At 38.6% G+C, this 27,784-nt stretch overlaps 1 protein-coding gene across 1 annotated transcript in view; it reads left to right on the top strand.

The window, feature by feature from the left end:
- LOC139696443 (D-3-phosphoglycerate dehydrogenase) overlaps positions 1–27,425 on the top strand; it is a 50,968-nt gene extending 23,543 nt beyond the window's left edge. Inside the window, exons 2-10 of the mRNA XM_071595213.1 lie at positions 4,149–4,300; positions 7,475–7,540; positions 10,161–10,314; positions 13,252–13,384; positions 16,150–16,445; positions 19,159–19,336; positions 20,845–21,057; positions 23,120–23,269; positions 25,959–27,425. Coding sequence (XP_071451314.1) covers positions 4,149–4,300; positions 7,475–7,540; positions 10,161–10,314; positions 13,252–13,384; positions 16,150–16,445; positions 19,159–19,336; positions 20,845–21,057; positions 23,120–23,269; positions 25,959–26,116 — 1,500 coding nt within the window. The 3' untranslated portion in view covers positions 26,117–27,425. The remainder of the gene's footprint in view (positions 1–4,148; positions 4,301–7,474; positions 7,541–10,160; positions 10,315–13,251; positions 13,385–16,149; positions 16,446–19,158; positions 19,337–20,844; positions 21,058–23,119; positions 23,270–25,958) is intronic.
- Positions 27,426–27,784: the final 359 nt, after the last annotated feature.

Below are 27,784 nucleotides of genomic sequence, written 5' to 3'. Positions count from 1 at the left end.
TCATGGCTCGGTCAATCGACTGCTGACCGAAGGCTATTGAGTTCAAAAACCGAATAATATCTCTGCTCCATCGCAGCGTTTCATTATATTTGTAATTAATCTAGAAAAAGATTATCTGGAAAGTCGTATATGGGGTATAATTACTTCATCCCTACCCTTACTGTTCTTTTACGCGTCGGAGAACATGCTACAGGATGAACTGTTTTACCTAACAACCATAAAACCTACATCCCAGTTGAATACTGCGGTGGGAAATAATTTAAGAACTCTTTGGCTTTTATTATAAATATAAGATATTTTTAACTCATCCCGGTAACACATATCCTATAAAAAAATTTGGGTTGAATTATTTCGCATTCATGTTATTCGCCGTTTAATTACCTGAATGACGTCAACCAACGTGAAATTGAGAGAGAGAGCGGTATACATTTGACGTTTTTTTTTACTTTTAAGCAATATTTCAAGTTATGCGGTGTCGTTTCTGGTGGATCCCTTAATTAATTCATGAGCACGCTTGTAAGGTAATTACGTTTTTTTATTAGTATCATATTTATTGCTGAGAAAGTTTTCTTGGGTTTTTTCGAAGCATTTCTTGGGCAGCGGTAATCCCCGAGCGTATTACTACGGATATGACGTAAGCTTGTACCTAGATTTTCCCATAATCCTTTGATAATTATTCTTTCACTGCTCTGTTCTTATTTATATTTTTAATTAAAATTAAAATTATTTTATATATGTATATATATGTATGCATATGTATATATATGTATATATATATATGTATATGTATATATATATATATATATGTAAAAAATATGTGTATATATATGCATATATGTAAAAAATATATGTAATTACAGTAATCAACCCGAAGGTCGGTTTAGTGGACGATGGTAGAGTTCACTCAGTACTAAGCCCTATACGGTGTGTGAAAATTCACAGGTCAAGGGTACGGGGGCCAGTTCCTTTCCTGGTGCCGGTTGTGGTTCCCCAGGAAGACCTGGTACCCGAAAAATCACTTTAGCTTGGGTGGAGCTGCAGGTGCCCAGAGTGCCTTGGCCGGGAATCGAACCCGGGTTCACACACACACACAAATACGAATACTCGCCGTATGGTGAACAAATATACATTCACATGGAATTAGATATAACGAAAATGGATAAGAAAACAAATAAAGGACGAACACAGGAAAAGTAGGGAAGGCGGAATCGAGCAGATCAAAAGCACAAAAATATTTCCATGACCGGGACTAGAACACCGGGTCTTTCGACTCGCCGGGCCGATGCTCTAACCACTTGAGCTATCGAGGAATATAATTTACACTGAAATCTACGGGGTGTTTATGCAGCAAAGTGCTCCGATTCTTTGGCCGAGAGATGCCGTTAGGGAGCTGTTTAACCCACCAAAGGAGAAATAGACGACACAAGAAGAAAGGACTGTAGGAAAGCAATCATACAACGTCATTAAGGATAGGAACAGTGCGTTTCTTGGCGCGCATAGCCAGAAGAAAGAGACGAGCCACATCGGTCAAAGACTCGTAACCATTAAACACGAAACCCAGGATCGGGACTTCAACACCGGATCTTTCGATTTGATGGACCGATGCTATCACCATTTGAGCTATGGAGGAAACGTAATTTACCCTGTAATCTGCGGGAGGTTTACGCAACCATTTCAGTGTAAATTAGGTTTCCTCCATAGCTCAAGTGGTTAGAGCATCGGCCCGGCAAGGCTAAAGTTCCGGTGTTTATGCCTACTCACACCGCTTCCCACAACCAATCTTTTGACGACTGCTTCTCTGTTTCGGTGATTGAAATCCTTCCCAAATCTGCGAGTATAATAGAGGTGAGAACCCGCGAGATGGCGCATATCTGGGTGGCCCAATCATTCAAACCGCCCGGGCTGAACCAAGCCCACTGAATGCATCAATTGGCTGCCTACATATCCCCCCCACCCCCTTGTTCATTCCCTATTGGTCCCTTTACCTCTCCTTCCCCCACCTCTCCCCCGCACATCCTCTCCGCTCTTCCCCGAGAACGCCATTCTGAAGACGACAGCCGTGCTGTCGAAACGTAAAATAACAAATTGTGAGTGTCCTTTCTTTGTGTCTCTATATTCTAAAAATCTACATCTGTGTTTATATATATATATATATATATATATATATATATATATATATATATATATATATATATATATATATGTATGTATGTAGAAAAATAAGTTTAGTTCAAGTCTCTCAGGGGTTTACGTACGATCGCTTTATTTAGATTTCGCCCGTATAGATAAAGTGGTTTCTCTCGTTACGTAGACAATAAATCCTACTTGGAATTTTGATGATAAAATGACAACGCTTTTTCCCTTTATTTATGACTTTGGACACATCTTCCGTTGCAAGATCTATGAAATTACATCATTATTATTTTATAAACACTCATGTATTTTTGCAGATAACATATATGTCTGAGGCGGACATTCTGATGGCAATTGGTCTAGAAAAACGAAAAACCCACCGCTGTAATTAACCAAAAGGTTGATCTATTGAGATACATGCATTTCCTGTCACGGGAGAAATTCACTCGGGGGAAGATTCGAGTAAGTGAGTAAGTTTGCCAGACCAGATGCTTCTTTAAAATAAAACCATCATTGAAGGCCATGTCATATTCATCCGTTCATGAAAACGTTTAACATACGCGCCAGACAAGGAGAAATAAATAATAGAATATATAGCTCTAAGTGCAGCGACTTTACCGGCATGATAAATGTTTGTAACTTATTTTTAATAACTTCATCCATCAATAATGTCAATACATATGTGAGCCTTAAATATTTTCCGAGAACGGTTAGTGTAATGAGTAAACTTACGTGTTGGGTGCTTTGAAATCAGAAAAGTTTAGAATGAATCCGTCAGCGATGAAATAGAAGGTTGAATGGTATAGGACAAAGAAATATTATCGTAGAAAAATCATTCTAATCATATGTAACTGTATCTTACAAGCTCAAGTGAAACAAGTCTGGAAGATGGCTTTCAATCCAGTTTCATTGCATGAGGAGAAATTCGAAAGGTGAATATGTAAAGACTGTGATGTGTTTTAGCCAGACCGTAGTAGTTATTTCATTATCAACCTATTTTGGATTACGAGTATGTGCGAACAACTTTCATAAGGAGGATCTGACCAAACAACTAAATATTATTTAAAGAAAATGATTTCGTTGGCAAAGTATCTGAAGAAACATGCTCTCCAATGAACCGCTAAAACTATTTGAATGAGATAACATTTAGGGCATGAAAAATTGACCATTATGATCGGTAATTACATCATTAATGCCCAATTTAATCTCGGTGAGGGTTCGGTACATATAAATGACCGGATTAAAACGCTAAGTTAGTCATGGTCGAGCACATACAGTCGGAGATCAGCTCGCCGATATCATGATAAGTGAGCATTTATTTTTTCATTGGTGTGGGGAAGAGTGGATTATATTCAATATTTCTGTGAGATGTTTTTCATGTTAATTTGAGCTAACATATGCAAGCTTTTCTACAACATTGTTAATTTGACGGGAGTTAATATAAAATTGAACCAAAGAATTTTGCAGTGCATACTTGTGTTAAAGTTTCGTGCTTCCTGGTCTACTCCCGAAACGAATGGTGAGAATAAGTAAACTTTTTCTTGGAAATACGAAGTTGCTAACGGAAGTAGAAGTCTAAATCGCTATCAGACTTTTTTTAGAACGCGGTCCAAGATATAACGTGGCGCCGATTTTTCAGAACTTCTAGTGGATGCCTTTCGCGGCACAATTATTAGTTAATTGCAAAGTAGTAGTTGCAATTTAGTCGAATTCTGAATCAATGCCATACAAATGTAAAGCTAGTTTCCTTCTCATTACTCGTACTTAAAGTAAGTTACCTGGGATATTGAAGTTGTCACTGAGATTCTCTGAAAATGTAGGCTATTCTTTCATGGCCAGATAAGCAATAGGCCTTCTCTTTAATTTATTTTTCACAGTTTCGTATAGTTTTTCCTCGAATACGACGGTTTATCCCATCCAAACGAGTATGGATTTTCATTTTAAAATAATTTCTGTAGTGTTACTTACCCGTCGAAATTATATTTTTAGTAATTTTGTCTTTTTATATATTTCAGGGCCACGACGCTTTAATCGTGCGGTCGGAGACAAAAGTAACATCAGCTGTATTGGCGGGAGCCCCTGGACTTAGAGTGGTGGGCAGGGCCGGCACTGGGGTGGACAACGTGGACCTTGAGGCGGCCACAAAGAGAGGCGTGGTGGTAATGAAGTGAGTGCTTAGGGTATTCTTTCTTCCCTTAGGATTGATTCAATATCCGGGGCTTCTGTTCGCTCTCGATATATTTCTCAAAGAAATATTCATTATTTCAGTTAAAGATTCACCGTAAACGTTTTTACGACGATTTACAACGATTTCAGAGTATAAAAATCATTCGCCTTGACCGGGATTCGAACTCGGATCCCTCGATGTCCGGCCGAGTGCTTTAGCCAGTTAAGATATCGAGGCGTCCTTTGAAACTCTAAAATGTTTTACCCTCTGTAATTGTTGCATTGAAATGCTTATTAGCGGATAACTACTTTAAAAGTTACTGTTGCGTCATCTCCCGCAGTTTCTTGTAATAAGTAAAACGTCCTTGAGCTCCCAGTTATCGCTTAATTTAATGTAAAATCAGTAAGTTACCCTCCCAATATTCATACACGAAAGTATAATTAAATGGTAATGAAGTATATAAAAAAATAACACATCTCTCCTCGGATATTAAATACCTACCTACTAGGAATAATTTTCAGCCGAAAGTGTAGAGTACATCAAATTTGATGGAACTTAATGATTAGACATTCTGATTTTTCAAATGACTGCTCATTTTATTAATTGTACTTTCGATCCCCTTGGGTGACTCCCGGGATCGCCCGTATCACTAATACTCCTTTGCTGGCGTGCCGAATAAAAAATTGCAAAAATCTCCAAAATCAGCCCAATTAAGTTTTTAAAATTCTTAGAATATATTTTTCCGAAAAAATAAATCGAAGATTGAAGTAGGGGGGTGGGAGTTGGGAAACTATGTGCTATGATGTAAGATGTGAAGTAAAACATTACCAAGGTTGAAGCTGCAAAATTATGAATGAAGATGTGACATTTTTCCTAAAACCAATTTTAAAAATATGTTAGTAAATTGGAATATGGGACACGCCCAATTTTTATATGTTGTGCTCTTTTCAGGTATTTAAAAAAAAATTTACTTTTCAGTTTTCGTCTTCGTAATTCGTCTTTTGTAATTTGTCCTTGACCTGCAGTTTTCCATTCCATTATACTCATTTTCGACCTCCGCAGTGTTCATTGTCAGAATTTATGCAGTGACTTTCCGTCTCAATCTCGTCAATGCATCTCTTTGCGTTCTCTATTCAATTGCACTTGAAATCTTTGCACTCAGCCAGACGGTCTCTTCATCGATAAAAATCTGGCCTTGGGGATTCTGAAGTTGTCCCAGCCAAAGATGGGTTAAGGGAATGGTAATACTCAACCCCTTACTGGTAAAATGGACCTCTAAGCAAAGAATTGCAGCTTGGTCCAGCTCAAATTACTGATAAAAAATAATCTCTGAGTGAAAGTACAATAGATGATGTAACAAACACAGATTTGAAAAGAATTTTATATTATTATTATACACTGAGGCAATGTAAGCATGTTTCAAAATTTCACAATTAAGATTTATTGGAAACTTGAACAGGAGGTCTCATCTCCTGCCTGTAATACGATTTCGCGGATGAATGTTTACGAAGTCGCGCTTTAAAATCTCGAGGAACTAATGTAAAGGGAAATAAAATGGAACAATTTTATTAATGCTCTCCTTATTAATGTGTATCACTGCTTTATATATTTATAGCTTTGATAATTTTAATTGATTGTGTTGGATTTTCCCCTACACTCAACACCCAAATGTATGGAAGCTATAAAACTGCCATCCTTTAAGATATTAACAATTGTCCATCCGGTCCTTATTGAAGTGCCTCTACACAGGTTCTAAGGAGTTATTGTTCAAAAGAGACTAGATTTATTTCTATTTATCCTCTTAATGACGAGAATTTGATGCTACGACAATTTTTTTCTTGAACTGCGTTCCAGGTGACTTCCTGGGATGAAAGTGATAAGTACAATACAAATTACTTTTGATAAATTGTAATTTCCTTGAACTATTTCAATAATTGAGTTAGAATTAAGATTCCCATGCATGACTATTGGGTAAGTAAAAGTCAATCTGGCCAATCATATGGTTTGAATTTTGAAAGTTAAACTTTACATATTCACAATCCTTTCCATTAATACAGGTAGTGGATCCACGGAGAAAGTGGTCATTATTTGAAATTGTCTTTCATCGGCAATGATTGATTAGAAGCCTCCTGAGTGGTCGCTGAGCCAATTAGAATATATATGAAATTCAATTTCGAAGTGTGTCGAATTTTCAACGAAAGAACATCGACGTTAATTATTACCAAGAGCTAGATTGAATATTTTGGACTTGACACTGAGGAGTTTCTCAGTGAGGAGGAGAAATAAGTTTTAAATATCTTCGTAATTTCCATTATTTGAAAAAAAACTGTTATTGCAAGACTGCAGTTTAATCACATGACACAATATGGAACTAAAGCCGAGCAATACAAGTATTTTATAATGGAATGGACAAATTTGTTTTAAAACTTTTTTCACTCCATTATTAAGAGTAGTCCACTGGTAAAGTCAGGTTTATCAATGGCTCCGCTAACTCATCACGGGGGATACGTATGTCTAAGTTCCATTCAACTCATCAATAAATAATTACTCTAAAACCTGCATTACTACAAGCCATCCTTCAACTTCACATAATTCTTCCTCCCTTTATTCCGTCCAACGGGCCTACTCTTTTCCTACCTTAACCTCGTTCATTAACTCCGGGAACCGAGATGTGAATAACTAGCATCTTGATCTGCTGCTGGATATAATATATTTCCAGATTAGTTTTGACAGTGATTTCTAGGATAAAAAAAACAACTTGTAGGTGGATTTGATTTTTCGCATTTCCATTCATTAAGCGGACATTTTCAATCACTCGTCTTATCGGTCTCTTAGTTCTGTTCAACCCCATTCACTCACCTTTCCCGCGTTTTTCAAAATATTCGCAACTGACGCATTGAAATCTTAAGCCCAGGAAAGCTAATGAATGCCATCGATTGGTATTTATTTCACACGGCTAATGCTCTTTTGTTTGGAATGAAAATTATTTCATATTCCGGTTTTTGACTGCATGCGTCACTGAAAAACTTGAATTTCTACGGAGCCAGAGCAACCGGTCTTGCAGGTGACTCACCTGGAAGCATTTCCGCGAAAGTTTTCGTGGAAATCCTCGCATCGAAGTATTCAAATTTGCCGGTTGTGACGCTAATAATGCTTTCTTTTACCTTCTTTCAGCACTCCCGGTGGGAATTCGACCAGTGCCTGCGAGCTCACGTGCACGCTCATCTGCTGTCTTGCAAGGTGATTACTCCCATTATTATTATTATTACAAATACACATGTGCTAATAGACATTGTCAGGTGGCACACAAGTCCCAAATAATTGCAAAAGATAGTACATAAAACCAGACTTCAAAACACAAATCTCTTTAACAAAACAAGTGAATCCCCATCCCATTTACAGCCATTAATCAGCAAGAAGAAAAAAAAAGATAAATTAAAAATAAAATTAAGCTATTACATATAATACATTACACCACACATTAATCAAATTATTACATATATGCCTTACATCTATTCTTAAAAGTATACACTCTGTTAGGAAAGGGCTCGAATATTTTTGCAGGTAAGGTGTTCCACCCAACAATTGTTCTATTTAGAAAGGAAAATTTTTTTTGTTCTCTGTGCCCGGCATTTTACCTTAAATTTGTGATCATTTCTGCCTATAAAATTTGGGTTCCCCGCCTCTTTCCTAAGGTCTGCCCAAGCTTTCTCCCCCTTCAGAATTCGGAACATTCCACAAAGTCTGCTTACTTTCCTTCTAGTTTCTAGAGGTTCCCAGCCCAGCGTATCTAGCATGTCAGACACACTCTCCATCCTCCTATGCTTCCCCAGAACATATCGGGCAGCCTTTCTTTGCACCTTTTCCAGTTTTTTAATATGACCTTCTTCATGAGGGTCCCATACAAGAGAAGCGTACTCTAAAATTGGTCTTACTAGGGTCTGACTTACTAGGGTACATTGGTTCTCCCATGATCCAGAAAGCGATCTCAATTCAGGTGATCGAGGATAACACCCCTCACTAGCTAACATCAAGAGAACTAATTTTTTCACAATTCTGATAGTGATGTAATTTTGTCACTTGAATAATTTATGAGGAGGCGAATGGTTGGATCCCCCGCAAGCCATCGGCTGGGGAGGCTCATACGATAGGGTTGTGACTCAATAAGGTTCCATTTGCTAATCAAATAGGTTTGTCGCAAAGTATTACTGTTCTCTTAAATTGATGTATCAAATAGCAATCAAAGGAATTGGTGAAAAATCCAACGGGAAAATTCGAGGGCAATTGTGCTTGGCTCACTATCCTGTGCTGACTAGCAGATAAATACCACGTTGCGTATAAATGCCACGCATCGATTCAACGAAATTAACTCAACGATTCATATTTCGATGGGAATAACATTTTGACAGGAATTAAAAGTTTTAAAATTATTTGATAAAATTATGCATAAAGTTTAATTAAGACACACTCTATAGCAACAAAAATAAATCGGAACAAGTCGCGAAACCCATAATTTGTACTTGAGCGCATGAAGCTCTTTAATTTCATTTTTACAAATCACCAACTCTTTCATCGTACGTACTTCATCTGAAGCCCTGAACGTTACATGAAAGCTGAGATGTTTGCTGCGCGTCCACATTAGGGCTGATTTATCCTTTTCACCAACAAGTGCTTATCATTTAATTGCTCAGCTGATGTCATCGTCAATATAGAACGAATCGGAAAACGCCATGGGTGGAAGAAATTATTACTGAACAATGCATATGTTCTTGATTTCAGTGTGCGATTCTCGGGATTCAGAAAGGAATTTGTAATATACAATAAAATAAGGTAATATATATAAATGCAAATGTAAAATTGTTTCCTTATAAAATGTTTCATTCATTAAGGTTAGTATACACATGGCTTGCAATTCCTCCCTATTCTATTATTTTTGATTGTTATGTATTCATAGTTTCGTCAGTTTTCAGTTTGTTTCACATTTATGTTTAATATGAAATGAGAGTGGAACCATACAGACACAAAACATCGAAGCACCTGCTAAAAAATCGTTCGATACTCGTATAAGAAAGAAATTGTTTTTCGCGCGGATCCACTAGAACCGTGGGATAACGGGGGCACAATTGAATACTCTACCATGGGATAGGGACCGTGGAAATGAGTTATTATCATGTAAATATTTATTTTCCTATTTGTGGGGTACAAGGAATCACTTAGTTCTGCCATTTTGGGTGGACAACCAGATATAATGAGGAGGCTATTTCGAATCGTTGTTTCGATATAGCTGATAATGTAGGCTTGTTGACTGGGGATTAAAAGTTGCCACGATAAAGCAATGTTTTCCACTTTTCGCATGTCTCTGTAGGCCTTCGTTCTGCATTATTCGCCATATAAGCAGAGTCATAAGGTATGAGCCACGCTCAGCTCAATAAAGAATGATCATCAAATAGCATATTTTTTGTTGTTTAGATTAATATGTAATGTATATGTGGTACAAGTTTCATTGATTTGATTCCAGTATTGCGTTAGCGGCAGCCTAATATCCCTTTTTCCTGTTCCTCAATGTGAAAAAACACATTCGCGGAAAGAGTTTTTCATCATCAGAAGCAGGAGTTGGTGAACTGAACATGTTTCAAATTGCAACGGCTGTCATTGACCCAATATTAGAGTCAAATCAATGACATTCATACCATATATGAATTACACCTTACACCAAAATAGCATAATATTATAATTTTGCGCAGTCAATTACGAGAATAAAAAAATATGGTCACTCTTTATTGAATTGCACTTAAAATGTAAATGCAGTCACGCGTTTGGCGGGCCCTTTGACATATTCCCCTCCCGTTCTATTTTGCAGGCACGTCCCGCAGGCAGTGGCTTCCCTCAAGGGCCGTCAATGGCAGAGGAAGGCGTTCTCTGGAACTGAACTCCAGGGCAAGACCCTGGCCGTCCTTGGCCTCGGGCGCATTGGCCGGGAGGTGGCCAAGAGGATGCAGTCTTTCGGGATGAGGGTGCGTAGATACGCAGCTCAAAGAGAGATGTGCCTATTATTTGACATTATTTATTTAGCTGAAACTGCTTCTTGCAAGATATTCATAATATCGTAAGTTCATTTTTTTGACGGTGTATTACATTTGCCAACTTTCACTCTCATAACACGGGAAATGAATATACTGTTTTCAAATCGAATTCCAGTCCTAACACATCTTTTTCTTCCTTCGCATCTTTTATCCCTCTTCGTTTTTAGCTTTATCTATTTGTTTAATCGTAAATAACCACCTTTGAATCCGCTAGATGTTGGAAACTTCCGTTTTTCTCAAATCTGATTTTTCAATTGCTCGTAATACTGGTCCATAGAGGGATACACACAGATACACAAGAAAATGACAAAAATTAATAGTAATATAAAGAATCATTTTTTCAGAAAAGGCAAATTATGAACAGAAACTTAGTACTCTCTCTCTCTTTCATGTCACAGTTAGTTTAAAGTAAATTTTTAATTCAAAGGTATTGCGGTACATTGACCCCTATGATTACCAACTTGACGGACTAACTGGCCAAATTTTTTAAACCGTCCTTCCTCTTTGGGGCAACGGATGAGCTAAACTAGAATAAATCATACCATGTTCTCCTTACAAATTTTGTGGCACCATTTATGAACAGTTTCCACCGTAAACAAAGATTTGGACTACTCATAGAAAAACTAGTCAAGATATTTTATTTACGGTGCAGTTACAAGGTCAATAATGAGAGGTTAAGGAAGGTGAGCAAAAAGACTACAGAGGAAGTGAGTATTTAATTATGAATATTTAAATATTTTCCTGGTTCACTATTTTGAATCGATTTGATTCCTGCAACTCTTGTGCCCTTAACGGCGAGCAGCTTACCGCATTTGTGTTGAATAACCTTAGGTTTTACTCAATGTGTAAACAATGATACAAGTTCATAGGCTTCATTTGTTGGTACCTTAACCAACCTTGGAAAGCGTATGTGAATCAATGTAAAAATACAAGAGGTACCCCATGCTGTATAATGCATCGGTTAGTAGCACTGCATACAGTAATATAATATAGAGGTGTTTTAGTATCAGCAATAATATGAAACTAATTTTTGGTAAGTTCCAGATAATAATTGTTCCGAAAATGTAAGACATTTTAAAAATCAGAGTCATATAATACAACTACTGCACTATACTTGCATTTTAAATTCACTGTCAGTGGGATCCATATTTACGACGTCCATCATAGAATAAGAATTATTTTAAGATTTTTATGCCAAAAATAGACTAATTATTTTTATGTGAAATACGCAACATTATCCTGTTGCCCAGTGGACTATCATCAGGTTTCCCTTGAATTATCTGGCAGTACATCTGGCCCATTCTCTTAGTTTCTAAGTCAAATATTTTTTCCCTCTTACATTTGAAACATCTTAATCGATTACTTATTGTTCAATATAATTTGCAGTTGATAAAATTATGAATGGTGCTACTTCGAAAATATTACGACACGATGAGAGTTTAAATCACGTAGTTTTGAACTATTTGGGCATTCTGGGGAAACTAGGCCACGGTCATCTCAAACTGCCGACAAGCTCACATGCTCCCGCTGTCTCTCACCGCCTCTTTCCGACTCTCTCTTTCTGAGTCTATTATTATTCGTTCAAAATGATAGCCAAAACCATTGATGATAGACAGGAACTTAGTATATTATTTTTTGTCCAGCCAACAATGCTCTAGATGAGGAATCATTACCCAATGTTCTTAGCCTTGGCGAGGTTATGTCGAAAAATGAAAAAATCCATCCAAAATAATTTGCATTTATATTTTTTACCAAGGACTTATTGAGCGACCTACCTACGACCTACGTATTAAATGGCTTTAAATAACTCAACATCGGGATTTGCCAAAATCGCTATTTTAGTTTAAATGAGAACTACTAAAATCTTTAAATATTTGTTTGAAAATGTAACATGTACTTAACCTATTAAAACTCTTTAACTCTCAATTGTTGAAGGTCTTAACTAGACATTTTTGGACTACAATGAGCCAAGTTTCATTTCTTGAAACCGTTGTCTAATATGTGGAATTCCTTACAGTATACAGGGTTCGTCCGGAAAATAAGTGTACTGAGCTCAGGAAAAAAAATGTATTACACTTTTACATATCTTAAGCTAATATTCCTCAAAATAGGACCCTTGTGAGTCGATACACTTGTTCCAGCGGCTTTCCCATTCCTGGAACGCTCCCGCGAAGGCATCATCGGGAACCTCTCGAAGACTCGTCGTCGACCTCTTCTCTGCCCTCCACGAACATCTTGTGCCACCGAAAGATCATGTTTCTGGATATGGCTGACTCCCCGTAAGCCTGGTTAATCATACCGACAGTTTCGGTAGACGATTTCCCAAGCTTTACCACAAATTTGATGGAATAACGCTGCTCCAAAAACTTTGGCATCGCGTTCCGTGACGTGGGTCGAGTGTGGAGGTTCGCGTTAACAGAGCTCCTCACTACACCACAGCTCAGAGCCGACTGCCTTTTTCAGCGTCGCTTGCCAACATACCCCCCTCCAATCGCAGCCCGTCAGAGCGGTGCTGGGCGCGCCTGGAGCGGCGCGCCCAGCCCAGGAGTCAGTACACGTATTTTCCGGACGAACCCTGTAACATTTAAAATTATTCCACTAATATAATCTGGTATGAGGTTTACTTGCATAAATATTTTAATGACAGGGCCCCACTTTATTTATAACTTGTAAAAACGTATTGCAAAAGACATAAAATGTTATCGTGAGTCACTTAATTATTGTTGTGCGTATGAATACTCAACTGTGCACCATGAAATTGTATACGACTCGATGTAAATGTTTATACTCTGGTGTGTTGGAATTAATGTCGCAGGACAATAAATGCAATTCCTTCTTCTCCTTAACCCTCTCTCCTTACCTGCGCAGACCATTGGGTTTGATCCCATCGTGAGCCGCGAGGATGCCATGGGGTTTGGTGTGGAAAAAATGGAGCTGGCGGAGATATGGCCGGAGGCGGATTACATCACGGTGCACACGCCATTAATCCCGCAAACCAAAAGTAAGTGAATAGTAAGCACATAAACGAGCTACGGGATTTTGAAGTTTTACATGGCATTCGAAATGCAAATATTTGCTTTCCTCAATAGTTGATTATAAGAACGAGTGTCCAACATAAAATATATTATAAAAAAAGATATTGTAGCATATAAAAAAGATTTTTCGATAGTAATGCTGTATTCTGTAAGCTTCAGAAACGGAAGGACTTGATAATCTGTGATTGGAAAGTATTCAGAAAAGCTCGGTCGTGAGAAGGGATCAAGTTTTGTCTTTGGTACAAGATAACCCAAATTAGGCTATGCGCAGAAATTAATAGTAATATTAATTTGTACTATTTTATTACATTTAAGTTTTAAAACCATCAAGCGTAGTTGCTCGCGGTAAAATAATTCATTAAATTCAAGTTATAAAATTTAATATGGTGGAGGATGTTTTGTAGATAATTCAATGCTGCAAATTGATATATGAGAGAATATTTGGCAAGAGAGGTAGAGAAATGTAAAGAATAGGCATTTAGAAGAAGGTTCAGCTTATGTAGATCAGTGAAATGATATAGTCTAGTAGAGATGACTTCTAGGTTAAACTAATTTCAAAAATGCTGAGTTCATTACGACCCAATTGCATTTTCCAATAATTATCAAGGCCCATTTAAATTAACTATTCACTGATTCACTACAACTCGTAATTATTTTAGATTTACAAGTATCACCATATCATTTTTTGAGTGAATTTATTTCATGTTTGTTGTTTAAATCCGCCATGTTTTAAATTTGTTAACAGAATGTTTTCGTTAAATGTTTAGTTTAGCGGTTTATTTAATCACTTTTTACATATAGTACTTATCATAACTGATGCCTTATATGATATTATTTAATAAATACGAGGGTGGTCCGACAGACCGTGATGTAGTCCGACCTCAGGAAATTTCAGAAAAAATGTCTTGTATCTCTGTTAGGCCGGAAACTTTTCAGACCACCCTCGTAACTACCTATGCATTGTAGTAAACGGGCAAAGTAATTATGACACTCGCCAGATCATCAAAAATACTCATTTTCGATTCATTGTAAATAGACCTGCTCAATGACCCTGCTTAAATGACCGCCGTTTTTCGCCATCGGTATCAGTAGATTTCGATGAGTTAGCTAAATCTTAATATTTCGTAGACAGTTGAATTAAAAGGTTCGCCTAAGCGTTGATTAGCTGTTTGTCGTATTCATTAAAAAATGATATTCTTAGTGGTAACTAAGCATGTGTTAGCTGCCGGACTGAAAAAGTAAGGGAAAAAATATGATTTGCGGGTTGTCCACAACACGGGGAAACAATTGAGTCGCCGATTGCATAGAAACCAGGCGTCACTGATTTATTTAATTTTTTCTAGTTTCTCCTTATCTTTCAAAGGATTATTTGCTGGCTCTCAAGCGAGATTGGAGGGAAAACACTCTCAACTTGAAAAAATTGGAAAATTTCTGTCGTCGAACTTGCTTTTTGTGCCTGTAAGATTCATTTTTTCCATCACTGCCCTTCAATGTTTAATAAATATGAATTCGTTGGAAACGCAAATATTTGAAACGGATCAGTTTAATGAGCTCCAATATAAGGATTTATGTAAACCGAAATGAACTTTTATCCGCTCCTCTAATGACCCATGTAACGTGACAATCGAATTCATCACAATTGATTAGGTTATCAAGTTTTATATTCATGTTATTTTTAACTATTTGTAATCTTCAATAGCAATGAAAATTGCCGAAAAGCTAATGTGAATCGTGAATAATGAGAAAACGAAAGTATCCGGAGGGTGTAAACCTCGTATTACTATTTATTGCATTTCATCCCTCATGAGGGTAAGGTGTTTGAGCCTTGTGATAAGTGAACCCCTTGATTGTTTGTCTGTTAGCATATTACGAGTGCATGGGTGGTCTGAATATTTCCCGATCTAATAAATAAACGAGAAATTTTTCCTTCATATTTATTTTCATTTTTCAACATAATCACCTTTTAAGACGACTCTTTTCCCCGAGACTCTTTAAACTTTTTTAACACCTCCGATTGGACTTGATGTTTTTCTCCGTAAAGTAGTCGTTTACATATGCGATAGCCTCCTCATCAGATGAAAATCTATCTTTCAAGCAAAAATTTAAGATTAGGAGACAGTAAAAAGTCACCGGGGGCCAGATCTGGTGAATACGGTGAGGTAGGAAAATTTTCAGACCACCCACGTAAATTACTCAAATCTTTGAGCACTTTTAAATTGCAATTTTTGTTTGTATTTTTCGTGGAAGCATGCCATTTGTGGTTTATATCAGTCTTATATCAAAGTAATTAATTTTAATTTAAAACTCGTTGACTGAAATCTCCTAAGAGTGGTAGCATGAAGTTATTGCCATTATATTACATTTTATTATTTGCAGTCCGTACTATACAAGTATTTTGGTTCTGTTTTGTTTGAGATGTATTATTTTCATGGTATTTACAAAATAATTGCGGAATAAGAATAAAAGATGAGATGAACATTTCTAAGTACTTTCTCCGGAACCTTTGTTTAGGCTTAATTGTGTAACTCTCCGACGCTTTAATTTGGAAGAAAGAAATTTATTCTTAAACCGGCCAAATCTTTAGTATTTTCTTACATTTTATTTTTCCTACGAATTAACGTTTTTTTCCTAATCAAATGTTCACGTAAGAGAGCGGAGTGAGTGCGGCAATGCTTAAAGGAGACTTAAGCACGATATGAAACCGCACTGATATCCCCTGTTCTCTTTACAGACCTGCTCAATTCTCAGACGCTGGCTTTGTGTCGCCGCGGGGTGAAGGTGGTGAACGTGGCCAGGGGTGGAATAGTAGACGAGTCGGCTCTCTTAGAGGCCCTGGAATCGGGTCAGGTGGGCGGTGCCGCCCTGGACGTCTTCCTGAAGGAGCCCCCGGACTTCGAGGACGAGGAGACTTGCCGCCTGCTGGCTCACCCCGCCGTCATCTGCACCCCTCACCTGGGAGCCAGCACCAAGGAGGCCCAGCGGCGAGTGGCCGTCGAGATCGCCGAGAACATCGTGGAGTTGTCCCAGGTTGGACGGGGTCGAAATGAGAGGATGTCAATAATAGGGATTTATGGGACTTGTCCATTAATACGCGTATACTCGTATGGCGTTAAATACCGTTGAATTTTCACCGTAAACATTGATCTACTCCTTGATCCTAAGAACGTTCTTAAATTCGACAATACTACGATGCCTTTTGATTCGGGAATCACATATAGATTCAAAAGTAAAGTATTATTTATCTGTGGTTCAATATTATCAAATTTTTAGACCTTATGAAAATGGCGTACAACATTGTCGAATTTGTGTCATAAGAACTGATTTATTTTTCGAGTCAAAGGTCACGAGAGTTTTTACAACCAAATCTCCTTTTTAATCAAAAGTTTAAGATAGTTGAGTGCTGCGATTGATGTCCCACTCCAAGCGGGATTTTTGGGAGACTTGAACGCTCGACGTAAGGTCAATTGATAAAGCTGCATACTCCCATTAAAATAGTTTCGTGTAAACCTACAGGATCAAGTCAAACACTCGATTGTCGTTCTAGTGTTGGAATTGAGGCATGGAAACCGCGCGCGAAATGTTTGTGAAGCTGCATTCAAGAAATTTAGCTTTAAAAAATCGTAATATGTTCGAGGGAAAAAGTAAAGGGAAAATTTAATTTCCCATTGGTTAGAAGGATTCTTGAATGAAACACCAGCATTTTGAATCGTTCCCTAGGATGATTTAATTCCCAAATTTCAAAGTGACGGGATTCGTTAGAAATTGCCCCAAAACAGAAAGAAAATAAAAGAAAATATCCGAAGATTTTTTGAATTCGTGACATTGGAGTCGCTTCCTGCACAAAAATCGTCTGAGAACCATGAAATAATTATTATTACGTGAATTAAAATTGGAGCAGCTTTGCTGAGAATTTTATAAAGCACGCAGTTGACCTATACGATAATAGATAAGATTGTTTTCCTCAAACAGTTCTTGCTCATAATTTACCTGTGTATGCACGACTATTCCAACTAAACAAAAATTGAAATTTTCTTCTACGAGTCTCGTATAGTTTATATCATGAATAGGTTACCAGTCAAGGTTGGTTTTTTGATACTTGTAGATCCATTACCTAACTAGCACTTCTGCATTGATATGTTTATTTAACATGTCAATAAATAAATACTCAAGAACGTTGGTTGCAATGAACTACTTTAACTCCACATCCCTCCATCCTCTTTTTTCCACCCAACAATCCTAAGCTTTTTCTATCTCTACCTCAATTATCTGATGTTTTCATTTTTGTCATTGTACTCAGTATGTTCTGCTACCACCTTTCCGGTCTTATTTGACTTTCTCTTAATCACTATCTCTCATCCCTTACCATACCAAGAAGTTCTTTGTTTTCCTTTCCGTCCATTTTATGTTTCCATTCGTCTCCACACCCATACTTTAAAGTCTTCAATCTAATCTCTTGCTCTATCGACCATGTTTGCGTTCACTAGTATTTTCTTTAAGTCTTAACTTGCTGGCTTCTGTCTTCAACGCTCTCTTCTTGGTAAAACCTTCTTGGCCTAACTTTGCAATTCTTTTGTTAATGTTCTTCCCACTCTGCTTCCTTTCTTCGAGTACTCTATATTAGGCTACCCGTTCAGCATGCTCTATTTCATGCCTTCCATTTCATTTTGCAATTACAAACTTACCTTAATGGTTGCTGATTCACATCCTCTTACTAAATATACTGTGTGGGTTTAGACTCACGTGACGCGCTGATTGGCAGTAAGAATAGCTGACCAATCTTACGCTCTCTCTCAGTGAGAAGGGGCTTTTGGATATACGTTTACTTTCGGCATCTTCCACAGTTTTACACAAAAAAGTATATATTTGCGTTTAACTGTTTATGATGTGGTTGTTGGTAGCTGTTTACCTACATCTACTGATGTTTTTGAATGGTGACCGGATGGAACATGTTTTCCAGCTAAGTGGAAAACAGATTGCTTACGTTTTTCCGAAACGGTAAACGAATCACGAGTCAATCTCCAATAATCTGGGTGTATCTTGGATACAGTTTTTATTAGGCGTGGATATTATTTCTTTTAGGCAAATTACTTTGGAGAACACTTAATTATCTTTTGTCTCTAAAAGCATCCGTTTATGTGAATTCCCCGTGAAATCGATTTACTTTCGTAAAAATCGAGTAAAATTCTTTAAAAAATTGGTAACCTTAAACAAACCGGTTGACTTTTATGTTGATCGTCTCATAATAATTCAATTCAGTCTTTAAAAAAACCTTTGAATTATCCCATTCAGATCGTTCGAATAGTTAGAAACTCTTCTTCAACACATATCATATCTACTTCATACAGGAAACCTGTTTTACGATACTCACTGTTCACAGTGACTTAGATTTTTAGAAATAGATCGTTAACATTGACTTATCATTGCCTTAAGAAACAGCAACCGATTAAAAATGAGTGGAGGGAATCTAAATTGTTTGTTTTTTCAGTGGTAATGCTTTTTGCCAAATGTTCAAAAGTACACGGTTGCACCATGTTCTCTTCCCTTAGTCGAAAACACGAGGGGAGAAACAGTTGAGGGGAGAAGCGTTTTAAGAAATTTATTTTTATTTCCGGAACGATAATTTTCAGCGGGTGGTTGCATTTTTTGGAAAGTATACGACACGAGAGCAGATGTTTTTGCGGGGTCACCATATAGCCACACACCTCTGACACCCCCCCCCCAATATTTCCTTATCCCGCAGGGCGGAACCGTGTCCGGCGTAGTTAACGCCCCGCTTCTCAGCGCTGCCGTCTCTCCAGAGAACGCTCCCATCGTGGCGGCTGCACAAGCCCTGGGGCGAATTGCCCTATGCCTCATCAGGGCCGACAGCGGGTCGCAGGTGAAGCTTGGCATGCTGGACATAGCTGTGACCACAGAGGGTGAGTATCCGAAGAATGATCACGATTCCATCGTATATATCAGAGTTTATGGCCTTTTTCTGTGGAAAAACTATTTTAGCACTAAAAAGGACTAGTTTCAACAAATATCATCATAATCAATAAGAAGTTTTTTCATTGAAGAAGAAGCTTAAAAAATTGCCTTTTCTCTCTTAAAAATTAACTTTTCCCTCCTCTTTACCTCGAAAGTCCTTTTAAATGCAAAACCATTAGGTATTTAACAAGCTAAAAATGTTGCATAGCAGATGCTCTAGTTACGAGTATCATTCACGACTTCTGTTTACATTCACTTACATATGGAGTAATTCATTGTACTCACGTGCATATTGAACTCTTAGTTTACATGCTTAACGCATGGAAATCTTGTCTTCTCGTGAACGTATTCTGGAGAGGAATTAATGAAGTATTGTTCGGGCTTAGGATTCAATATTATAATTCTGTTTTCATTAACTGCCACTAATATAGCTTTCTCAGTAAATTAAAATATATTGAAATAGTTAGACTTCATTTTCTTTCCGAGATTTTCCATCTCGAAGGTTCTTTGGGTGACATCAGTTTCACCCCCTTGTCCAGAAAGTTTCTTCAGGAAGAAGTGGAAGTCTTTACTTCGAGCTGAAGATTCCTCGCAATAATCTGCACGTCTAATTTGCCTATAATTAACTTCCATGTCCATGATTTCTGTAAATATTTGTAGCACCCCCAAAACATTCTTCAAAATTATGTATTCAGTCGCTACATAATGTGAGTATAAACGTCTCACGGCTTTATATTGTAAGGAATGATACTTTCCGGCAAAATAATGACTCGTAAATGATTCCCATAAATTTTTTGATGAAATCAAGATTAATAATTAAAATAATGATATAGACAAGACGGATACATTAAATCAGTAAAATAAATGTTAATGACAATTCCTGATTCCAATCCTGGCCACTTGCGAAAGTCAATTTTTAAGTGTAAAATCTTTGCTCTATTTACCGTTTCCGTCCGTATCATTAATTGAACTGAGCACATAGCATGAAAATTACCTCCTACGGAAAATTTTGACTGTGCTATATTTTCACGCCAAGGTGAAGCTTGAAGTGAAACCAGTGGGTGCTGAATAATTAAAACAATTTTTATATTTGTTCCGTGGAGAGCCATCTAAGAACAAAATCATGATTTACATACATAAGCGAATGCATTTCGTCTCAGCGAAACATGTTTATCATTATTTGGTAGCCCATATCGTTTAAGGTAGGGTTTGGCTGGACAAAAACTTCTATTGCATCGCCAATCAAAATTCTCTACATCCACCTTTATTGCCTCAATTTGGGTTACGTGTGGTTTCCTCAATGTCCATTTCATCCTTTCCATCATTATTTACTCACAACTAGCGCGAAATATATTTTGCTCATAACATTTATCCAGTTGAAGTTCATCCTGATCAAGAATTGACGCCAAACCTTAGTCTCATGGACCCTCCTGAATTAAATATGCTAACTTTGCAGGCTCAGGGCTGTCGTCCAAGGGCAGCCTCCTACGGGGAGGCGTGATGGTCGGGGCCCTGTCCGAGTGCGGACACCCGGACGCCAACCTCGTCAGCGTGCCCACCCTGGCCATGAACGAAGGGCTCTGCGTCACCGTGGACACGGGCGATGGGGAGGCGGACGTCATCAAGGTCACGGCGTCGAAGAAGGGCGGGAAACCCTACCACATCGCGGGTAAGTGGCGGCGGGTGTCACCCCCCGCGTGTTCTGGGATGGGTGGGTAACCCAAATTGGGTATCCGGGGCACGTCTTTTCGCGGAAGGTGGGGAAGATCATGTCGGGAGGCAGCCAAACATATCCTGGTGTTGTTGGACGATCAAAGATAAATTTTGACAAGTCTATGGTGTCCCACTTGCGGGCATTATTTGTCTTTTCACCCAAATGATTTTCAGTTCTTTAACATCATTTTCAAGAAAATATGTAATTGTTTAAAAATTATGTAAAAGAATCGAAACTTTTTAGCAATATTAATGTAAAAAACCCCTTCGATTAATCTGGATATAGTAATTGAGTGTCTCTGTTTAATGGAGTTGGTCAGTCAGCCAAAAGGATCTCCAGTATTGAATAAGCTGGAGAACCAATCAAAAGATAAGGGAAATGATGAATTTAGCAAGAAATAGGAAAACTAAGTTAACCACTTAATTTTTAGAGCATAAACTAGAGGAGATAGAACACTTCATTTATTGTGGTTGTGTTTCAGACGAAATTAAAAAAATAGCTGGTACATCAAAAGGAGTATTTTGATAGATATTACAGATTTTACAAATGGAATGCTGACATGGACCTAAAATAAAAACATGAAGAAAAGATTATTGGAAACTTTGATTTGAAGGTTAGCTCTGTAATACTCCGTAATTTATTTGTTGAGAACAACAGTAGGTTTTAAGATTTTGAGACAATGGAGAAGAATGACCAAAATTTAATGGACTTAAATGAAAAACGAACTAATGAGTGATGGGCATTGTAGGAGAGGGGAGAAAGTTTTCGGTGAAATTCCAAGGAGGCGCGAAAAATAGATGTTGGAGATAATGTGAGGTGATGGAATGTTGAAGGCTGTGAGGAAGGGGAGAACCTAGGGTAAGGGAGGTAGAGGGAGTAATGGTATTGACAATTTAGTCTGCACGAATGGAGACAGGATTTTGTTGGATTAAATACTCGATAGTACATTTTTATGTGCACCCATTTTAATTTATTTTAAAGAGAAAGCAAATGTAAAGTATTTTAACAATTTTACATATTTTTACGTCTAAATTGTTTGTAATACTCTTTTAAATATAAAATGTTGATGTAACGAATGTAATTGAAACTTGAAGTTGAGCATGAAACGATATTTGTGAGTTCTAATCTGACTTGCATAGGAAATCAAGAGTTTTCGTATTGGAATATGGGGTGATGTAAAGAGAGTTCCTCATCTCTCGCTGGAGATACAGATGGTGGTCATTCCCCGTACATTTGGAACTCAGTGCCGAGTGACCTCGGCTCACATACCTTAGGAAAGTTGACCTATGATTGAAGAGAAGTTTGGCGGTGGTGATTGGGCAGAGAAGTAGTGCGCCCAGTAATGGATCATGTCAATAGCGGCGGAAACATTTAAAACAGTCTATCTTCAAATTGTGTCAAGCGTTATGATAAGGGCACTCACAGTTCTTACGGTGACTATGTATAAAGATTAGATAAAGATGTGCAAAATGTAATTGTAAGGAAATAATTGTCTTCCTAGTTCCCTATTGTGTCAAAAGCCAAACGGAAATTCTTTTCCGGATGCACCTCGTATTTAAGTTGCAAATAATTTCCATGAATAGAAATAATAAAATCAAATCATTATCTTTCTCTCTGAATTAGTATAACTTTTTAAATCTGGAAATGTGCGTTAGCCATCTGAATGTCACAGAGTTAACCGGTTGCCTAACGACCTCTTCTGCAAACCCTCAAGTTCCCCGGTTCAAAACTCGCCACTAGCATGGGTGCTGCGTCGACTCTGGTGTTTCGACCCCAGAGGAACATAATGACGGGCCAAGAGTGACTGTTGGATACCCTACAGAGACATGGACCACCAGTGGTATCCGGGGGTTTAGCAGAAAAAAAATTCATTTTCACTCAAAAGGCTTTTCGTGTACTTTCTGTTGATTTAACGAATTCGTCCTCGAATCAACTCTCCCCTCCCTCATCTCGGAATGGGAGAGAAGGGAGGACGAGATTCTCATTCCTCTCCGTGGCGGGCGTTTCTTCTCTGCAGGTGCGGTCCGCGGCGACGGGATCCCCCGGCTGCTGTCGCTCAATGGGTGCGCCGTGGGTGAGGAGGAGGGAGGATTTGCCCTCAAAGGACGCTGCCTCTTGTTCAAGTCTCCCGGAGCCTCCGCATCCGCCTCTCTGGGACCGCTCTTAGGTAAGGTGCCGAGCTCATGCGCCATCTCTGTGCTGTCCGGAGGCCCTCCCATCTTCCCCAACCAACTCCCCCTTCACTCACCCCGCCTCCCCTCTTCCCTTCCCTCGGCGGGAAAGGTTTCTCGAGGGAAAAAATTCGAGAGCCAATTGTGCTTTTGGTATTTTCGAAGACTGATCCAAAGCGGCCGTTACGGCCGGCCAGGTGCCCATTGACGGGGAGAGGGGTGGCGGAATGTCTGAATGGACATTTGTCAACGCAATACAAAATGCGATTTAATGTCGATGAATATGTCGCGGTTTCTGCTTCAACTAGTCTATCTTTTCCCCGTGTTTCCATGGTTGTCTTCTTGCCAATCACCCATTCTACATCCCCTTCCCATACATATACACCAAGCTAATCGGGACGCTAGAATTACAGCACTCTTCCCAAGTAACGAGTACTGGCATTGAAGGTGCCCTTATATTACGTAAAAGAATTTTTGGCCTTGCATTTACCACCTTCTCCAATTTTTAAGGATCCGTAGGATATGAACCACCCTCTTTGGTAATTATCGGAGCAATCGTTAATGTAAAGCAAGAACCTAAATAAAAGCGTGCATTTAGGTTTGAAGAAAGCGTTCTTCACTGCGAATACCTATCAGATAAGTTGAGGGTTTGTGCTGAAAATATATGCACTGTGCGTCAAAAGACAAATCACTTTTTATGTGGTATTAAAATGAATAGAGTAAATTGAAATTAGGGTAATAAAGAAAATGTGGTGATAATTGGCCAATAGATAAGTTTAATAGCACAACACAGTTTCGATGGACTACATCAACTTCAGGTGTTACTCTCTTTTCTTTTCTTTACGTTCGAATTCCACCAAATCACTCCCGAAACTACTCAATTTGAAATCAGGATAATTAATATTCTTTCTTTATAAGCGATAGCTAAAGTATAATTCAATAATGGACCTTGCGTAAGATTCTTCGAGGCCACCGCCCCCCCCCCAAACAACCCTCCATAAGTCAATGTAATGAAATGGCAAATAAATGGCACGTAACCTAATTTAAGGACTATTCTCTAGTGATTTCTTCGTCATTAACCGAGGAGGGAAATAAGGAATTCATTGGCGAGTTCAGAGAAATATTGGAAAATGATGCATGGACAGTTGTTAATCTTGACTGGCATGGCATTTCCCTCAGTTACTTTGACATTTTCTTACACAAAGGCAACTTTTAAATGTACATAAATGGGGCGCTAAAGTGGCGCTGCCAATTAATAGAAACCAAAAGTATCAAATGGCTGACGGGACTCGTTGAAAAGTTTCCAATTGGGAAAGAATATACGACGTCGTTAAGAACTCACGTATATGTTCGCATAGAGGGAGGAACCAATCGATTCTGAAATCTGCTGATTCCGGTGTGTGACAGTTAAAAAAAAGTCATTTAGTAGGTACAGTCGGACACGTTTATTAATAGAATTCGGCAAAATTGACTTCCGTTTATCCCAAGTTAAAATAGTGGAAGAAGAACTTGATGCTCCAGACCCTTATGGCAGAATGTATATTGGGATCGAAAAATACTTATTCGCTACAGGACAATGGGTAATGGCAATTACTATTTTATCAGGCCCAGTGGATCCATTTTTCATAACCCTGTGTCACTCCCTGAAAACTCAATTACAAGGCTATCTACCGCGGCATTCATCTGGGTCCTAGTGGTACATGCTGGAGCGCTAGAAAATGGAAAGAGAATGAAGAAGTCACGTGTGTTGACTATGTTGAAGGATGAGTGCAGAAAGCCAATTCAGGACTGGGTCATTCCGAGGGCGTGGATGAAATAAGCAGGCTTAAGAAATCCGAATCAATTCTAACCTGGATTTTACCTCAGATTTTCTTCGCGGATGATTTGCTTATCTAGGCTTTAATGTTTATGGACGTGATGTAAACTCGATAATATTACATTTTAGAGATCGAGATGGTGTACTGGGTGGTTTTCTGGGCGTCCCACCCGGAGGGCCCGGGTTCGGATTCCGGAGGTAGCAGAACGTTTCAGTGGTATCCCGATCCTTGCTTGGGGTGATATGAGAAGGGCACAATGTGGAGCAGGCCATACTTCGGACGGGACGTCACTTCTTCTCCAATCATCAAGAGCAGGCTCTAGGCGACGCCGAGCTTCCCTCCACCCTTCCACTATTCACCCTATCCCTTTTGGCGCACGTACTCAGCCATGGGTCACCTCCCCTAGTAATAGCTACTAAGTATAAATAAATGGTTTTCTCATTACCTCTAATATTAGTCACACATTTAGCATTCGTTACTAATCCATGTTTAGCATAATTAATACCATAATGAAAATGGAGTTTACGTTCATGTGTGGTATAATGACGGGTAAATAGCAATGAAAACAAGTATTTGGCGGTAATCAGAGTCAAGCCATGATTTGTACCGGCTGATTTGAAGTCGAGGGGTTGTAATGATGATACTTTGTCTTTTAATTTGAAAGATGGAGCTCATTAGAAATAGTTTCGATTATTATGGGTAAAGGTCACAATTCCTTCCAACTATTTTCTGAAAAAATAAGTTATTAGCAAGAATGAAAATTGTGTGGGTTGAAAAATATATAGAAAGAGGAAGTCGCAGTTGCACTTGGGGCGCTATTCATTTCCACCTCGCCCGCTATCCTCACCCGCATCCGTTTCATCCGTAGGCACGCTGTGGGGTCTGGGGATCACGGTGACTGGTGTGGCGCCCGCCGGCAACCAACCACCCTCCTACATCATCCTGAGAACCGCTAACGGAGCACCCGACGGCACCCGGGTGTCCGCGCCCGGCCTCCAGCTGGTCATGAACACGAACTTCGCATGATAGCCAAGCAGATGGCGACCGCTGCAGCAGGAGGTGGAGCGACGCGACTGCCACCCGCGGATGGGAGAGGAAACCTGGCGACCTATAAAATTCTCGGTTAAAGGTTGAACGGTTGTCGCCAAAACTTCAGCGTTTTTAAACCAGTGGAAGTGCACCCGGACTATCTAAATATATTTGTGTAAATGACGTCCTATGAAGTGAATATAATGATATCATAGGACCCCCTTTACGCCAATGTGTAAATGTTAGCGAGGGAATTATAGTTAGCCGCAGTACCTGTGCGTTCAGCAATAGTTCCAGTATTTGTAAAGTGAGTAGGTAGCATTCATTGCCCTTTTACATTTAACAAGGCAATTCGGCATTCTTGCTATCATGGTGAAATTCGATGACGGGTGACGTGAATTTTTTCGGCTTAATTAATTATTATTACCCTCCACGCCAATCAGGCATCTATTAATTTCAATGTTAGAGGTTCGACCGTCACCCAAGTGTTGCCGAAGTTGCATATCACAACTTCCTTTCGGAACTCATCCTGTGGATGAATATTGAATTTATTGCATTCCTCCGTGAAGAGCTATTTCTGAGTAAATATCCCTTTGCCGAAAATAAAAGAAATTATTTCTTCGAATATTATTATTTGGCTAGTGTCTAAGCACATACCACGTGATCTTCCTCTTCATGTATCATTTTAAGAGTGAAAGGGCGAATACATGCTAAGTATCGTTCTGTGGAAGGAGTAGAATTAATGGAAATCATTTGGAAAAATGCATCTAAAAGTACCAATATTTGTAGCAACGGAGTTTTTTTGAATCTTTGGTCACCGATTTAGTCATTGTCATCGATGTCAATGTAGAAATCAACGATTCCCGATGAAGAGAAGCTGGACACTGATTAGCTTGTATCGATGTACTTCTCAATTGTACTTTGGTCATGTTTGTGCCATGCACCAGTTCCCATTTAGAAGAAATAAAGTATTTTCCAGTGACAAAGGGTTAATAGAGATGAACCTTGACACACACAGCTCACATCTCTAATTGGATATGAAGCCATTTCTTCAATCACAGCGTTAAGAATGACAGTTTTTGTTTCAAGGTTAGAAAAACAAAGATCATGTCCTGTTTAGATCATAATTACCAATGGCAGGTGGAAACCATGACAATGCGGCCAGCGCACAAGACTGAGGGCCGGAAACGAGCCAGTTTGTCATCATAATCTTATGAAAAGTTCATGAAAATGCATGTATCGCACATTTATTGTATCTCTCATGTATTAAAAGGCATACATTAAATATTTTTGTTTCCAAATAACAGAGATCGCAGTAACAATTATTTTAGTAATATGTCTTGTGTATTCTTGAAAAAACATAACTTTCTCTCTGGAGTTTACAGGAATGGGGTTGAACACGGCTAAGATGATTATTGCAATGCTCTGCAGCTCTCGGTACTTGGCCTCTTCACCCTTTGTACTCACGCACCTCATTCCTCTAGATAAAGTTTTGTGGTTTTATTGGGAGAAATGTTAGGTTCTTGTCCTGTTGTCGTAGAAAGATGATAATTTAAAATTTTTGGACACTGCCGATTTTATCACGCAAACTTCAGGCAAAGGAAGGAGATGGTGGATGGCGTGGGAAAGCCTTTGGGTAGAATTGAATACGTAAATACTTTGGTA

The sequence above is a fragment of the Hetaerina americana genome, unplaced genomic scaffold (assembly GCF_022747635.1).
Source record: "Hetaerina americana unplaced genomic scaffold, ioHetAmer1.1.p SCAF_7, whole genome shotgun sequence".
Lineage (NCBI taxonomy): Eukaryota > Metazoa > Arthropoda > Insecta > Odonata > Calopterygidae > Hetaerina > Hetaerina americana.
The sequence above is the reverse complement of the archived record's forward strand: the minus strand, read 5'-3'. Positions and strand labels throughout refer to the sequence as shown.